Source organism: Canis lupus, chromosome 2 (genome assembly GCF_003254725.2).
Source record: "Canis lupus dingo isolate Sandy chromosome 2, ASM325472v2, whole genome shotgun sequence".
Lineage (NCBI taxonomy): Eukaryota > Metazoa > Chordata > Mammalia > Carnivora > Canidae > Canis > Canis lupus.
This window is the reverse complement of record NC_064244.1, coordinates 1423021-1440708: the sequence shown is the minus strand read 5'-3', so window position 1 is coordinate 1440708 and position 17688 is coordinate 1423021. Positions and strand designations below refer to the sequence as shown.

The window sequence follows — 17688 nt, the reverse complement described above, 5'->3', positions numbered from 1 at the left end:
TTTTTCAAACTCAAAAGACCAAGTTCCCTACAGATTAACCCTATTCATTTAGCCCCTCTTAAAGGAATGATGTGCTGGGCCACTGGGCAGACAGGTAAAAAGTTCAACAATTGCCAAAGCATTCTTCTGCTAATTCAACAGCCTTCTGCTCAAATAAATTAGCTTAGTCTTGACAGAGGAACAATAGCTTTTTCTCTAGGAAAAGAAGCACATTTGGTATACACAAGCCTGGAAGGTTATTAAGATGTTAACCCGTTAGTCTAATCCATTAAAAAGTGCCTGCTCCACTCCAGATAGTTAAGTGACTTACACTGTAAAGTGTGATCTATGGTTTAAAACATTAACCTCTACACTTCAGCAGGGTGTTCAGTGCTTTAAAACCCAGGTGATCTCCAAATCAGGGACACTGAGAAATAAATGGGGGTTCCGAAGCCTTTAGTGATACTGTACAAGATAAATAGTAAGGCCTGACGGCAATTGTTGCCTTGCAAAAGTTCCATTTACCTGCACTAAGGTGAGTCTTGTTATCCATGGATCAGGAAAGGGCTACCATGAAAAACACCATCTTTTTGGGAAGGTGCAAAAACTCAATTTTGATTTCAGTTCAACAGTGATATTTACTTTGCTAACAACTTAAGAACTAGAGTTTAACAGGTCATTTTCTCCATGCCTAAAGTCAGCATACAGAATGAGAAACCAGAAAATGTCCATTTTTTTTTTTTTTTCAATGCATCCTTGGCAAGCACTTAAAGGTAACAGCTTAGAAGAGGCAGGGGGGAAAAGGGCAATGCTTAAATCATTTATCAAAAGTCATTTTATTGACAAAATAGAATACTTATATTTGTTCTTACAGGGGTGGCCTCTAAACTTTTTACAAAAAAAATGTACAGACTGTATATCTTTGGGTATGTACATATTTTACACATTTTTACAATTTAACAAATAATTATATAAATACATCCTCTAATGTAAGAAACCCGTATTTACTTGGGGTGTATAATTAAGACATTTCTTGTTTGTTTATTTAAGGCATTTGCCTGGTCATTAAGAATCCCCAAACCGTGCAATTCCATTAGGTCGCGGTCATCCCTCCTCTAGGATACGTTAGGAGTAACAGTTTACGTAGCAGGATCGAGGGAGAGAAACAGGTCCCTCAGGTGCAATCTGTAGGTCTGGCTTCAAGCTCGGCACATGGCAACCAGCGAGGGCTCCAAACGCAGCAGAGTCCACCGTCCTCTGCCAACAGATTAACGCCTGGCGGGAAGAGCTCCCCGCGTCAATGGAGGAGAGGGGGCTGGGTCTGGGAGCCTTCTATGCCAGGTACTTTGTTCTAAGTGAGTCATTTAAGTCCCAGCTAATGGATACCATTAAGAGTTCATTATCATGCTAATAGCAATCAACACGATGAAGGGGTGGGAACCACAGCCCATCGAGTGTCCCTTCGCTGCACTGGGTTTCCTCGCCCCCCGCCCCTGCACTCAGACCTGGGACAATGGCATCTGTTTTGGATAAGACACGGAGCTGGCCGTGCCGGATCGCCACGTCAGGCCGGTGCTGACGTCGCTGTAGAGGGATCCCGCCCCGCCGCCCGCGCCCCCGCCCCCCGCGCCCCCAGGTCCCCCCGCGCTCCCTGCGGCCGCGCCCCCCGCGCCCCCGCCTCCCGGGGCGCTCTTGCTCGCCCAGCAGCAGCGGGTGCACAGGGCACGCCACGACTCCAGCGTCTTGCCAGACCAGACCCACACGCCCGAGGTGATGCCCACCACCAGGCACATGAAATACTTGAGCATGAAGACGGCGTAGTCGGGCCGGCGCGCCTGGTCCGGCTGCAGGTCCCGCAGGCACGGGCAGTTGTGCGTGGCCTCCCAGCGCGGGCGGTTGTGCTGCTCGTAGAAGAGGCAGGCCACCACGACGGCGGCCGGCACCGTGTAGAGCACCGTGAACAGGCCCAGGCGGATCATGAGCTTCTCCAGCTTGTGTGTCTTGGTGGGGCCGCCCTGCTGCTTGATCACCGAGCGGATGCGGAACAGCGACACGAAGCCGGCCAGCAGGAACATGGTGCCGATGAAGAGGTAGATGACGAGCGGCGCCAGCACGAAGCCGCGCAGGTTGTCAAGGCTCTGGTTGCCCACGTAGCAGATGCCGGCCACCGGGTCGCCGTCCACGGAGCTGAGCGCCAGCACGGCGATGGACTTGACGCTAGGCACCAGCCACGCGGCCAGGTGGAAGTACTGCGAGTAACCGGCGATGGCCTCATTGCCCCACTTCATGCCCGCCGCCAGGAACCACGTGAGCGACAGGATCACCCACCAGATGGAGCTGGCCATGCCGAAGAAGTAGACGAGCAGGAAGACCACGGTGCACAGCGCGGGGCCCGTGGTCTCGTAGCGCACGTGCTGCTCCACGGCGCCCAGCTCCTCGTACTCGCCGCGCCCGCCCGGGCCGCCCGCGCCCGCGCCCGCCGCGCCCGCGCCCGCCGCCGCCGCCGCCGCCGCGCCCCCCGCGCCCGCGGTGCCGCCTGCGCCCGGCGCGCCGCCGCTGCACGCCACCTTCTCGTGGCCCGCCACCAGGCGCACCAGGTAGCCGACGGACACGAAGAGGTAGCAGGCGGAGAGGAAGATGATGGGCCGCTCGGGGTACTTGAAGCGCTCCATGTCGATGAGGAAGGTGGACACGGTGGCGAAGGTGGACACGAAGCACAGCACAGACCACAGGCCGATCCAGAAGACCGTGAAGGCGCGCTCGTCCTGGCTGAAGAACGGGTTGTGGCAGGGCAGCGCGCAGTTGGCGATCTGGCCGGTCTTGACGCGGTTGTAGAGCGGGTGCCGCTCGCTGGACACGCTCACCATGGGCGCGCGGCACTGGCAGCCCGGCTCGCAGGGCGCAGGGCCGCCGCCAGGGGGCCGCGCCTTCCCGCCGCCGCCGCCGCCGCCGCCGCCGCCGCCGCCGCCGCGCGTGGGGGGCGCCGCCGCCGCCGCCGCGTCCCCGCCGCCACCGCCCCTACCGCGGGACGGGGGCCTGGCCCCGGGCGGGCGGCCGTGGCCGCTGCCGGAGGGCGGCTGCTCACCCGGGGGCGGCGGCGGCGGCGGCGGCAGGCGGCGCGGCGGGCTGGGCGCGGCTGTGGTCAGGTCCGTGCGGTTGTAGTCCATGCACAGCGTGTCGGGGTTGCCCTGCTCCGGCAGCCGGTCGCAGCGCATGCGGTCGGGCCACGCGAAGCCGTACTGGCGCATGAGGGGTGCGCAGCCGGCCTTGGCGCGCTCGCACACCGAGCGGCACGGAGGCAGGGGCTTCTTGTAGTCCTCCAGGCAGATGGGCGTGTACATGCTGCACAGGAAGAACTTGAGGTCGGGCGAGCACTGGATCTCCACCAGCGGCCAGAACTGGTGCACCTCCAGGCCCGCCTCGTCCTGCGTGTCGTGGTTGAACTGGTTGGGCATGTACGTGTAGTTGTAGCCGATGCCCTTGCACAGCGGCACGGTGATTTCTTGGCACGCCAGCTCCTTGGCCGAGGCGGCTGCCGCGCCGCTCGAGCGCTGCAGCAGCGCCAAGGCGGCCAGCAGCGAGGTCACTTCCAACAGGTAACCCCACTCCATGCTGCGCGCCTCGGCCCCGCGCCCTCGGCCCCGCGGCGTGCAGAGGGGCGCCGGGAAACTCGGCGACCGAGCCGGAGGAGCGGGGAGCGAGTGCCCTGCCGGTCGCGGCCCGCGCGGGCCAGAACGCGGGTCCGCAGACGACCTGGTCCTGGTCCCCTCCCGGGACGCGCCCGCACGGGGGGCCCGAGGCCCGGGCGGCGGCGGCGGCGCGGGTCCCGCCGGCGTGCGCCGCAGTCCCCGAGCACGCTCAGCCCCGTCGCGGCACGCGGGCCGGCCCCCCGCGCATCGTCCCGGCGTCGCCCCCTCTCGCGGCCGCGCCCCCGCCGCCTCTCCACGCGGCGCCGGCGCCGGGGCTCGGACTTTGGCGCGCGCGGAGGGCGGCGGCACAGCAAGTTTCCCTCCGGGCGGCGGAGGGCAGCCAAGATGGCTGGGCCAGGCCGCTCCCGCCGCTCAGCCCCGGCGGCCCCCCCTCGGGCCCCGGGGGCTCATGCTCGCCCCCGGACCGCGCAGCCCCGCCGCGGGAGCTCGAGACCTGCCTCCGCGGAGGCCGCCGCCCTCTTCCCCGGGGCCGGGCCGCCGGTCCGCGGGTCCCCGCCGGCACGGACAGGCGCCGCCTCTGGCGAAAGTCCGCTGCGCGCTGCGGGCCGGCGGTCGGGCGAGGTGTGGGCAGGTCCCCTCTGGCGAGACACGCAGGGCGGGATCCAGACGCCGAGCGGCGCGGCCCGGTCCAGCCTCCGCCGCCGCCGCCTCCTCCTCGGCGGGAGCCGAGCCCTTCGCCCAACTTCCCGGCCGCGGCCCCGTGCGCACCGCCCGGCCGCTCATGAATATTTATACGGCGCGGACCCAGTCTCCGCCCCCGGCCGCGCGCGCCAATCGCCGGGCGCCGGGGCGGGGTCGACGCGCTCCCAGGGCTCGGCTTCCTTAAGGCGGCCCGGCTGTCCCCGGCGGCGCGCGCCTCTGCGGCCCGGAAGCGTCGGTGACCTTGGGGCCGACTGGAGGGAGGCGCCTGCCGCGATCCCCGCCGGAGGCTGGCGCCTGTCGCCGCTCGGCCCCTCTCCCCGGGTCCGTCCCTGGGCGCTGGGACGGGGCTTCGTGCGCGCGCTCCTTTCCGGGCTCCTCTCCGGCAAGACCGGCCCCGGCCGGCCCGTGCCCCCGGGTGGGGGGACCCGCGGCCGCCCGCGAGCTGGACGGCGCAGAGCCGGCGAGCGCGCGCGCGAACGGGGGCCGCAGCCCCGGGGGTCCGTGGGACCGCGCCGTCGGGGGCCGGGCCTGCGGGCTGGGGAGCGGCGGGGCCGAGGCCGGCCCAGGACCTGCTGCAGCGCGAGGTCGCCGGCGCCGGGTGGTCCCCTCCCGCCTCCGCCGAGCGGCCGGGACGGCCTCGGGTTCCCTCCCCGAGGAGCGGGGTGACAGCGTGGATTTCAAAGGGGTCCCGTAGTCAGGTGGGATAAAATGTGGAAAGCATCCGGGACACAGGGTTTCCTTATGAAAGAACAATTTCCTCTCGGAAAGAAAAAAAGACCAACAGACACAGGGCGGACTGCGGTTGGATTCTCTCTTCGCCTCGTGCTTTGGGAGCGCGCCCGCGTCTCTGCAAAGTTCACGTGGCTTCCAGGCCTCTCTCCTGCGGACGGCGAGGAGCGCCCCGCGCCGGCCCCGCAGCGGCCTTAAGATGGGGAGGAGGCGGAGGCCCGGGCCGGCGGCCGCGCAGGTTCATTTACGCTTGTTAGGACGTCCCAGGGGGTTGTCTTTCTCCTAGAATGGAGTGTTTATTTTTTAATTGATGTGCTGTTTCATTTAGCGCTTGTATGGAACTCATGCTGTGGCTGTAATTACTGTAATCTCGGGAACAAGCATTTCAGTTAGCCAGGAGGGTGGCAAAGTACTTCTCTCCCTGCCTCGCCCCCCGCCCCTCTCCTCTCCTCCCTCCCTCTCTCTCTCTCTCTCTCTCTCTCTCTCTCTCTCTCTCTCTGCCTGAAGATTTTGTCAGGTTTCATAGCAGGAACGAGTAGGGCTCAAGAACAAAAGTTGTTGAGGGTGTGGGAACAGAAAAGAATAATTAAAGGTACATTTGAGGCCAGTTTTTGGGGGGGTGGGGCGGTGGCAGTTGCTGGTTATCTTTTTAAAGACCACTCTTGTCATGGAACAAAAACAATTAGCATTTATGTATTGCTTGAGCTGATGGAATCTGTGTCTTCCTCCCGTTTTCTCGGGTTAGTTCAGCAACCTTATTATGCACCACATCCTAAGTGGGCAGAACAACCCCCCCCCCCCTTACTCTCCACCCCCCACCTCCACCTCCAGGTTTTGGCAAGTTCTGTATTTTGACCAAGAATTCTAGGCAAATCCATCAAGCTGTATATTTTTTACTTTTTTTTTTTAATTGAAATCTAGTAAGAACCTCTTTATGCTGAAAAACACTTCCTTCCTACTTTTGTTTTGGAAACGCTAAACTCCATAGGAATCCAATTCAAAGGCTTGAGAAATACTGTATTAGCTAATTCAGCAGAAAATGATTGCTATTCAAAAGTGCAAAGACTTGAACTTTACTTGGTCTTTTAAATGAATTTCGTTCCCCTCTCTTCCTATTTGGAATTCCTCCTTACAGTGTGCTGGAAGGGGAAAGTCACCTATCTCTTTTGTTCCTCCCTGGTTCATAGAGGGCCCTCCACCAGGACGTCAGGTGCAGAGCAACAACAGGGAATCGCGGGGGTCGGGGCGCGGATGGAGGCAGTCCGTCCCCCGAGGAGGACCTACTACTGGCCGCACGTTGCCCAGGGGCTGGGCTCCAAAACCAACACAGGTGGTGAAAAGTTCTGCTTTTCTTCAGCAGGAAGATGTCAAATACTGAAGTTTAGAATTACATTATATAAATTTACTAGAATTAGGTAAAAACAAACTGACATTTGAAAAATGAGGCTGAAAATAGTTGATTTTGGCTTTTAATCGGCATTTAAACTTTTTTTTTTTGAGACAAGATGAAAGCTTTGATGATGTGGAATGTGGAAATTTTTGGTAAATATATTAAGCTTGCAGGAGAAAATAAGCAGACAAAAGTTCAGAGCTTTAAAAAATCATGGTACAAGCTATTTGGGCGATTTTTACTGGCTTGTAAGATTAAGACCACTTACATAAAAATCATTAAAATTTACTTTTAATTGAGAGGATATATGAATAGCATTTAAATTTACTATTAAACAGCTACTTGACAATATTTGAGAGCAGAAGAGACTTATGAAGCTAACTAGTGTATCAAAAGCAATGACAGCCAAAAGATACCAGAATCATTTATCAACATTGCTGGCTAAGTAACCATCTTTTTTTCTCTTGTATGTTAAGCAGCTGTTTTTTAAGGGAGGGGAAATAGTTTTATTAGTGACATCAATAATGTAGGAAACTTTCTAGAGGGATTTCTGAACAGATGTCTTGTTACTGAATAGCCTACAAGCATAATAATAATATATACAGTTGAGGGCAGGAATTTTTTTTTATAATAAATTTATTTTTTATTGGTGTTCAATTTGCCAACATACAGAATAACACCCAGTGCTCATCCCGTCAAGTGCCCCCCTCAGTGGCAGTCACCCATTCACCCCCACCCGCCCCTTCCTCCCCTTCCACCACCCCTAGTTCATTTCCCAGAGTTAGGAGTCTTTATGTTCTGTCGCCCTTTCTTACATTTCCCACACATTTCCTCTCCCTTCCCTTCTATTCCCTTTCACTATTATTTATATTCCCCAAATGAATGAGAGCATACACTGTTTGTCCTTCTCCGATTTACTTATTTCACTCTGCATAATACCCTCCAGTTCCATCCACGTTGAAGCAAATGGTGGGTATTTGTCATTTCTAATGGCTGAGGAATATTCCACTGGATACATAAACCACATCTTCTTTATCCATTCATCTTTCGATGGACACCGAGGCTCTTGAGGCAGGAATCTAACTTATAGGAGGGAATGTTTCATAAAACATTGGATGCCAAATTACATATGAGACGATCAATATAGTATATGTCTTGACTTTAAGAAGCTTTGGGGAAATTATGTTTCAGTGGATTATAGTTTAAAAATCCAATATAAAAATCTTGATACCAGAGTGGGCCCATGTACCAACACCAATAAAACAATCCATTCAAGAGTAAACAGAGAACCCTTTAGTAACTAATGAAAATTCTCAGGCATTATGTAAAACAACAATTATTTCTTCCAAAGCTTTTTTTTTTTTTTAAGGGAAACAACCGAGCACTGTATCATTGCAGAATATAAAGCTTGACAGGATAATATTGGGGTTTCTGGATGTTTTAAAATCTTTCAGAAAAGTATGTTTTTAATCATCTACACATGGATGGAAAAGAGGGTGGAGGTCAACCAGACCTGCTTCAATTTATATTAGAAGTAAAATGGGAGAGATTATTTTTACATTCTTCCGTATTAACGTTAAGTTCTATTAATGATCATCCTCTTCTGCTTTCTCTACCACTAGGGAAAGGATTTTGTCAGAAGGAAGTACTCTTTGCTGTGTCTGCTGTCAGAAGGCCCACTTGTGAATGTGTGGAGATAACTGAGCCAAGTATATGTTACAGACCAGGAAGCAGATTCTCACTTTACATGTAGCTGCCACTTTGAAAAATGGCAATTGCGCTGTCATTATTTCATTTTAGAATTCTTCTAAAATATATTTTAAAAATCAATAATTACTATTTTTTCCCCTCATTCACACTGGAATATTGGCCAGATACCAAAACTCTTCATGCCATAGGATGCATTGTGTTTTACTTTGGGAACTTTCAGGGCAACAGACCACTAAATAAAACTGGCTTAGTTAAGGAACACTCTTAATTAACATCATATGTCAATAAGTCTGGAAGCAGGAGTTCCACCATTGTGACTCAGTGTTAGCCTGCAGACAGACTTCTAGGCCCTCATTGCTAGATCATCACATTTCATAGGACTGCAGCAGAGGAAAGCAGAGTGGTGAACCTGCCCCTGTGCTTCTGTCTTACTAGAAAAGAAAACATTTCCTTGAAGATCTTCCCTTTAGGTCACACTATTGGAACCCGTCACACCACTCTTACCTGCAAGGGAGGCTGGGAGAGTGACCAAATCAGGTGGGCTCTAGTAGCAGGGAAGTCAAGGAAGTGAGAATGGCTATTGAGCAGATAAACCACAGTCAGCTGCAGATTACTGGTTGAAATTAACTTTCAAGCAGTATCATTTAGCCAACATGCCTAGTCTTCCGGAGTATTTTGTTCAGACAATTAAGTGTGATCTAGATCCAAGAAAACCTTGATATCTACATTTTTTTCCTTTTGAAATTCACACAATATAATTTTCTGTACAGTTGGTGTGAAAGTAATGTCAAAATAGTTTACTACTTGCTTTATTTATAATATGTATAAACTGGGTAGTATAACTGCTTAGTTCCTATTTAAAAAAAGATTTTATTTATATGAGAGAGAGGGAGCAAGAGCAGAGGTAAGGGCAGACTCCCCACCGAGCAGGGAGCCCGAGTGGGACTCTATCCCAGGGTCCTGGGATCATGACCTGAGCTGAAGGCAGGTGCTTCACCAACTGAGCCACCCAGGCACCCCTGCTTAGTTCCTTTTTGTTAAGCCTCTTTCTTCCCTTTTGGAAACTTCATTAAAAACAATGACACGATTCTGGAATTTTATACTTCTTTCAAGTCTTACACCATATAACTGTTAAAAATAGCTAAAACATGCTATAGGAAAAACTGTACCCAATCCCATCTCTGAAGGGCTCATGTAAGTGAGAGAATCTTTGTATTAAAAAATGCTGCTGGGGGATCCTTGGGTGGCTCAGCGATTGAGCGCCTATCTTCAGCCTATCTTCTCTCTCTCTCTGTCTCTCATGAATAAATAAATAAAATCTTTAAAAAAATTAAAAAAAATGTTGCATAAGAGTTAACTTCTGGTAACAATGGTCCATTTAAAATGATGGTCTGAAATAATAATAAAATGTACATTACTAATACAATAATAACTATGGAGGCACTAAGGGCATGGAGGTGATGGTGATGGCAATGGCATTTCTTTCTATTTTGTTTATCTTTAACCAGGTTCAGGTAATCAGATGTAATTTTTATTTGAGAGGTGATCGCAATTTTTTTTTTGTCTGATTTGAGCCTCACATGCTCTTTCAGAAGCAATTGTACTTTTATAGTACTAACCTTATAGTTAATAATAAGTATAATTCATAGTATAATTTATAAAGACAAAAATAAGAAAAAAAGATGTATTAGTAGATGGAATTTATTGAAATCATACCCCATTAATATGAACTCCTGGTATGCTTTCTCACAACACAATCCAGTAGGGTTTGGTTTGAAAAATTCTACTCTAGAATGTGTTCAAAATATACTATTAAGGGACACCTGAGTGGCTCAGTGTTTGAGCGTCTGCTTTTGGCTCAGGTCATAATCCCGGGGTCTGGGATCAAGTCCTGCACGGGGATCCTTGCAGGGAGCCTGCTTCTCCCTCTGTCTGTGTCTCTGCCTCTCTCTCTCTCTCTGTCTCTCATGAATAAATAAATAAAATATTTTTAAAAAGAGGATATACTATTAAGTAAAATAAAGCAGAATAGAGAACTATATGGTATAAGCCCCAATTAAACTAGAAGGAGTCCATAAAAATATTAACTATAGTAGTATTTGAACTGGATTAGCTAGGTAATCTTTATTTTCCCTTTTCATAATGGTCTGAATTTTATACTTAGAAAAAAATTACCTTGAAACAACCCATGACTTAGCATTTATGTAGTATTTTGTGCTGTTATTTTATATAGTTTCTCTTTTTTCCTTAAGTGGATCAAAATTACCAAAGAACAAGAATCATGACTTAGCTATCTTTCCCCCCCAACAGAGATTCTATTCCATGTATATGCTGTCAAAACATGTGATAGCCAATATATAGATGATTGATGTATCGTCCTTACCTTTGGTTGAATTCTCTATTCCAGTGCTCCAGAGCGATCGTCTGATTGAGAATCTGTGGTTTTGAAAGGGATGTGAGGGAGGAAAGGATGAAGTTTGTCATTGCAAGGCCACAGAATTGGCATTAGAAATTGAACTCTGGTGGCACCAGCCTTGTCTGTCCTTGGTACAATGTCCAGGTTGGCCCTTGGCTGATGCAGCCTATTGCTCATGATATTAGGCCACTCACATGGTATTCCATAGTGATATACCAAACTGTTTGAACCTTTCTTTTTACTGGTTATGGGTAAAGTACAAGTTAGTGAGGAAGGTTGTGTGCAGTGGTAAAGACGTGATTTGGAACAGGCTGCCCCAGGAGGAATTCCAGCTCAGTTATTTGCTACCCATGGAGACATTTTTCTGAGCTTCATTTTTCTTCATGCTCAAAGTATGTAATGATAAATATGAGTTCCCCATTGGTTATGAGAGTTAGATGAGCTAAAAGCTAAAAGGCAACAAGCACAATGTCTAGACTTTGATACATGAATTGAGCTTTGTAATAGTTTACTCTTAATGCCCTGAGTGATAGGAAATATATCTGTGACCACAAAAATTGCTGCAGGATGAAGTTATCCTGATCTTACACTTAAAACATTTTTTTTCAATGGTAGGGAGATCTCTTTTACCTCTCATTGATAAATTCAATAAATATTTAGTACAAGTTGTTCTGGTTACTATTAATGTGTAACAGTGACCCCAAATCTCTGTGGATTAAAACAACCATTTTGTGTGTGTTCACAAGATTAAGGATCAGGAATTTAGAAGGATCAGGAATTTCGGATCTTGCTTGGGACCTCTCTTATAGTTGCAATCGGTTATCTGTAGGACTGCAGTCACCTGCAGACTTGGCAGGGTTAAATGACTAAGCTGGCTGACGAATGCAGGTACCAGTTGATGCTGGCTGTCAACTGGATCACCTCCATGTGTACGTTCCAATATGGCAGCAACAGAATAATTGAACTCCTCACATGGTGGGGCATTCCACAGAGTGAGCATCTCAAGAGAATTAGGTAAAAACTGCATTTTGTTTGTTTTGTTTTGTTTTAAGTGATTTAGCAGCAGATTTACACAGCATCACTCTACTGTGCTCCGTTGGTTGAAGCTGTAAAAGTCAGCTCAGATTCAAGGGCAGGAGCACGTGCTTTCCCCTAATGGAAGGAATTTAGGGGGCCATATCTTTTTTATTTATTTATTTATTGTATATTTTTTTTATTGGAGTTCGGTTTGCCAACATACAGTATAACACCCAGTGCTCATCCCGTCAAGAGTGGGGAGCTATATTTTAAAATAGCCACACCAACCAAGTGCCAGACCCTATGTTAAATGTAAAGGCTATAGAGATAGATGAGACATTGTATTAGAGTTCTCTAGAGAAACTGAGCCAATGGGATATATATGATTTCTTATGAGGAATTGGTTCATGTGATTGTAGAGGCCGAGAAGTCCCCCAGTCTGCCATTTGCAAGCTGGAGATTCAGGATGGCAGTGCTGTAGTGATGGTATGGGGTGGTGAGAGAAGTGTTGTTGGTCGTGGGGATGGTGTTTATGCATGTGATTTAATGGAGACAGTAATAATACCTAATTTTAGGTAGCATTGTCTCTGTACCAGGTAATTTGTAAGTTTTGACTTATTCGATGTTCCCAACAACCCCATAAGGCACATAATATATTATCCTCCATTTTACATATGAAGAAATGGACAATCAATAAATATTAAAATAGAGAAAAATTATAGGGTATAACTTTAGTTGGGAAGCCATGGAAAACTTTTCTGAGAGGATAATTTTTAAGCTTAGAGCAGAATGACAAGAAAGTGCCCAATACACAAAGTTCAGATTAGGCAGGGGGAGGCAGCAATGCCTTTCAGTTGGTCAAAACCTGAGGCTGTGATGATATCCTAGGTTCATGTGAGGAATGGCCAGGGCAGTGGGATGGGGCTATGAAGAGGGTATGTGGATCTGAGAGATTTTGGAAGTGGAATCAGCAGGACTTGGCTGGTACTTGGGTCAGGAAAGTGGATAAGACTAAATAGTTCTCATGTATCATACACACAGCAAAGCATAGGCCAAGTTTCCTCCACTGTCATCTTTATCCTTTCTACAGCTGGTATCTCACTCAGACCTGCAAACAGCCTCTCCAGTCAGGTACTATATGCCTATTTTTCTCATGAGGACACTGAAATTTAAAGAAAATGAATAATTTGACCAAGATCACACACTTTGTGAGGTAAGCATAATACTCAATATATGTGTGATTCCAAAATCTTTCTTCTATAATACATTTTTTTTTTAATTCAGAGACTTAAGCCATTTTTATATGTGGCCATTATAGAGGACTATATCCTGACTTCTTTCACTTTGCCACTAACTCATAATCACCAGAATCAGATTTTTCCACAAGCAATGTAAATAATTGAGTAATTTATAATTTTAAGCAGATTTAAAATATCAATTTAAAAATAACAAAAATGGTCAAAATCAAAATTTTATTAAAAATATCTATATTAAGATGCCATAAACACTTACCAATGATGAGATATATGCACACTTCTTTAAGATACATTATCACAATGTAAAAAGACATTATCACAATCAATTTAAATAAGACTAAGTAAATAATCATAGATGTGCCTAAAGATACATTGCATAGAGATTTTCCCCGCAGTATTGTTTACAATGATTAACAAATATGGAACAAACCAAATGCCCAACAATATAATTTTAGTTCAGTAACTAAATGGGTGGTTTTTAAAAAATAAAATTAGTATCATGCTTTAATAGACTATCTAATAATGTGAAAAAGATAGTCACTATGATGCATTTGAATATGGAAGTTCATAAAAAAATAGCTACTGCATGATCTCTTGTTTGTTAATGGATGGTTAGATGCATGCATGCATGTAGGTGTGCATAGATGAATGGCTAAGTGGCTAGGAATCTAACCAAAACTAAATAGAGTACAATTCAGTGGTTGGATTATGGATAGTAGAGTGTGTGTGTATGTGTGTGTGTAAATATATATACCCCAAATCCAAATTTTATAAATATTATGTAAATTTACAAATACTCTATAAAAACATATTTTATTCTATAAAAATAAATAAAAATAAAAGTTGATGCATTTAAAAAATTTTAAATACATCATTGTTTTACCCCAGATTTTATATATATATATGTTGTATACATATACACACATGTATATATATAAAGAAACAGAAGTATCGAAAGGCCCCACAATGCCTATAATGTTACATAACAAGATGAGCAAAAATGTCAGGATTGAAAGCCTAGTCTCTAAATCCCTCGTCAGGTCTTTACTGTTATACCCTTTAATTGTCTGGAAAATTAAAAATTGATCGAATCTGTCTAAACATCGTTGAACTCTACTTCAGTTAAGACTCTTTCCCTCATTTGTATATATTAAAAACAACTTCAATTCAAAAGAAACAGAAAAAATGTTAAAAGCTTTTCTTACTGTCAGAGTAATATGAATGTAAACAATATGAAGGAGCCCTTCAGATGGTTTAATCTAAACAAACAAAAAAATTAAGAATTCAACCTTGTTTCAATATTTCCCCAGAAGATAGACTCATAATTAAACTTTTCACCTTTCCAAATTACTAACTCTGTATCCTGCACAGTGGGTGGTTTTCTTTCCAGACATTCTGACTGGGAACAATGTATAAAGCAGGAGTCCCTGAATGGAATTTATAGCTAAATTTAACTAGGCATATTTTAATAAGATTAGCATACCTTTGTTTTTCAACACTAAATACCTTGCAATTAACTGAATTTAGACAGCATATTGTTTCATCAGAAGTGAGATGTGAAACCTTAATTTCCATATTTATTGATGTCGTATATGGAAAGAAGTCTGAGTAAAAATTCCTCTGTCTGCCCTAAAGAGATTTCAAGAAGGAAAGTGTGTTAACTTTTCCAGGAAGCTCATGTAGACACTGAATCTCACCTAGTCAATTCTGACTTCTGGAAAAATTCAGCATAGTTTTTGCTGGGGGGAAAAATAATTAAATAGGAATGCCTAGATGTTACAACTATGGTTACTCTGTCTAGACAGAAAGGAACTCAAAAGTTGTCAGTGAGAACACGGCAGCATGTAAGCCTCCCCAACCCCGGCTCCACAAAACTATAAAAGAACATTGTCAGAACCTGTCTTCTTCATTACCATCAGGTGACCAGATAAAAATCCTCAGTGTCAACAAATCAATATATCTTGCTTTCATGAATTCAAAATTGGACAAAGCTCTTAAAAGACATTTCTACAATGTAACCACAAGAATACAGTGTTCAATAATCTATAAAAATCAGTCAAAAGGGATAGGCAAGATGTTCCTTTAATATCTCCAACTTTTCTATCCTGGATAGCATACTTACAAGACATTCAGTTAAGAGTGCATATACATAGGCATTACCCACTGAGAACTACCTCGAAGGGGAGAAAATTAATTTGGCAAATTGCTCAATTCCTCACTAGAAGCTGTGAATGCAGCAGTTGGTCACTGGAGGGACAGGCTCTGCTTACTGAAGGTAATGAGTGAAAGATGGAAGTTCTTCCCAGGTATGGGGACTGGCTTTTCATGGGACTGCAACCCAGAGATGTACAGAAATCTACCTCCTTCTTCCCTGAGGCTAATTAGCAGCAATGCTGCATGTAAATAAACCCAGGAGGAGGTAAATAGAAGTGAAGGGAATTAGAGCTGCAAGTTATCACACACAAATAACTATATGTCAATAAAACAGTATATAAGATAATGAAGAAGTTTAGAGAAGACCGCCAAAATCAATACATGTGTTAGTCTATATTCTTTTAACATATTATTAGATGAAATAGGCTTCTAAATATGAGAGTAGTATCTACCAAAATTAAACAGATAATTTGGTGAATGAAAAATTGGAACTCTTTAGAATAAACATGCTCTCAGAAATGAACATGTCAGTATTAATTGAAACTTTTAGTGGTAGACTTGATATAAACATTAAACTTCATTTAATGGACTAAAAATGAGGCCACAGAATAATCTCATTCACTTTTAGGAAAACTGAGTGAACTCAAAGTTAAATATTTATAGAATTTTCACTATAATAACCAAATATTTAACAGAAAATGAATTTATCAAATAAGGAAAACTTTATATATATATTATTTCACTGACATATGGGAAACATTTTGGCAAATTACAGATTCTTGACTCTACTTTCTAGAATATTTGTCTCAGAACAATTGTTTTGCTTTCAGTTGCTGCCAATCAGTTATAGTCATCTTACAATTAATTTGTAAAATGTTTTAATAATTTTCTAATTTTTAACCAATTATTTTATCTTGTGTACAGCATCAGTCACCAAATTGGAAGAAAAATGTAAATGTTAGCAGTAAAATATTTTACACCTGCATCAGTTACAATATTATTTCACCAAATAAGAATGTCAGGACATGTGATACTCGGAAAGTTATAACTTAAATAGGAACCCCACACTTAACTCAGGGGTTAAGAAGCTTTATGGAAATCACTGTATGCTCCATCTTATAATTCATAGATGTGTCCATATGCAGTTCGTATCAGTGGTTCTGTGGTCAAACCTCTTTGAGGCTAACGTTTTCTCAGAGATTGGACAAGTTTCTCCAATGGTCAAACCAAAAAATCAAAGAGGCTAACGTTTTCTCAGAGATTGGACAAGTTTCTCTAAAGGTAGAATGATGACATGAGTCATAGTGTAAATGAGCAGTGCACACCTATTTTATCTTTGTAGGAAAATGGTCTTCTTTGGAGATCTAGTGAATAATGTGTGTGTGCACATGTGTATATGTTCTACTGCACATGTTTTTATAATAGAAAAAGAAACTAGAAAAAGAAAGCACAGAATTTTTAAAAACTTCAAGTTGACAAGTGAAAAACTATATTTTTAAATTTTTGTTTTGTCATAGTAATTTAAATTTTTCTTTCAAGAAAATGAATCAATAATATAAATATATCATTTAGCACAAATACAAAGCATGAATAAGAAAATAATATTACATAATTATCATCACTAATATTCAGTGTTTTCTGATACAAATTTATTAATGTTATGACAAAACTAGAGTTTTGATTCTTAATTTCTGTTTGTTCTAATCGATCAATAAAATGAAGCATTCTTTGCCCTACTTTTTGTAAGTTTTATGAGCATGCCAAAGAGATAACTTTGGTATTTTGTCTGGCAGTACTCCTTTCCCACAGAACTGCAAAGGGGTGGTATAAACATATAGAGAATAATGAAGTAGTCCCTACTGATGGTGAACTAATGTTATGTAATACAATATGGAAACATCAGAAATTTTAGAGGGCTAAAAATTTGGACTGGAATGAACAGGAAGTGGCAAAAATTTAATCTCTACCTGTATCAGTTCCAAAATTATAATGCACTAGATTCTGAATGTTTCACAAAAGAATAATTACTAACTAAATTCAGACTATATTGAAATTATTTAGGAAAAATGATACCATACCATTGTGTGTAGTACTTGCAGACAGGATTCCAAAAGTACAAAGAAATAATTGTTCCAGCTGACACTTTGGGCATCATGATGACTAGGCTGAATGCTGTATTTTCCTTTTTTTTTTTTTAAGGTTTATTTTATTTCATTTTTAAAAATATTTTATTTATTTATTCATGAGAGACACACAGAGAGAGAGAGAGAGAGGCAGAGACACAGGCAGATGGCGAAGCAGGCTCCATGCATGGAGCTCGATGTGGGACTCGATCCCGGGTCTCCAGGATCAGGCCCTGGGCTGAAGGTGGCACTAAACCGCTGAGCCACCTGGGCTGCCCTGAATGCTGTATTTTCAAGAGAATAAGCCCCAGAAATTTACCCGTTCTTGGATCCAATTTACTAACCTTGAAACACAAAAAGATATATCCCAAGAAGGAATTGAACACAGAAAAAAGAAGCATTGTGTTTTAAAGAAGCAGGTATTAGGAGGAAAGCTAAGAAAAGACATTATTAGAGGTGGGGATAAATCTGAGTAAGTATTGATCATAAAAAATCATGACAAGGGGGATCCCTGGGTGGCGCAGCGGTTTGGTGCCTGCCTTTGGCCCAGGGCCTGATCCTG

General features: G+C 45.0%; 1 protein-coding gene and 1 long non-coding RNA gene across 3 annotated transcripts; one reads left to right on the top strand and one right to left on the bottom strand.

Moving 5' to 3' along the window:
- Nucleotides 1-796: 796 nt before the first annotated feature.
- On the bottom strand, nucleotides 797-3610 carry FZD8 (frizzled class receptor 8). Its single transcript, XM_025478430.3, has one exon. It carries the CDS (start codon nucleotides 3588-3590, stop codon nucleotides 1479-1481), a length of 2112 nt encoding a protein of 703 aa, XP_025334215.3. The 5' UTR covers nucleotides 3591-3610; the 3' UTR covers nucleotides 797-1478.
- A 903-nt stretch (nucleotides 3611-4513) lies between these two features.
- LOC112678997 (uncharacterized) lies at nucleotides 4514-14384 on the top strand. Of its 2 annotated transcripts, none has more exons than XR_003148059.3 (3): nucleotides 4514-4652; nucleotides 6248-6390; nucleotides 8073-14383. It is a non-coding gene; the product is annotated as an uncharacterized LOC112678997 (long non-coding RNA). The 2 variants fall into 2 exon arrangements; XR_003148060.3 differs by lacking the exon at nucleotides 4514-4652 and adding an exon at nucleotides 5040-5298 and having other exon boundaries at nucleotides 8073-14384.
- Nucleotides 14385-17688: the final 3304 nt, after the last annotated feature.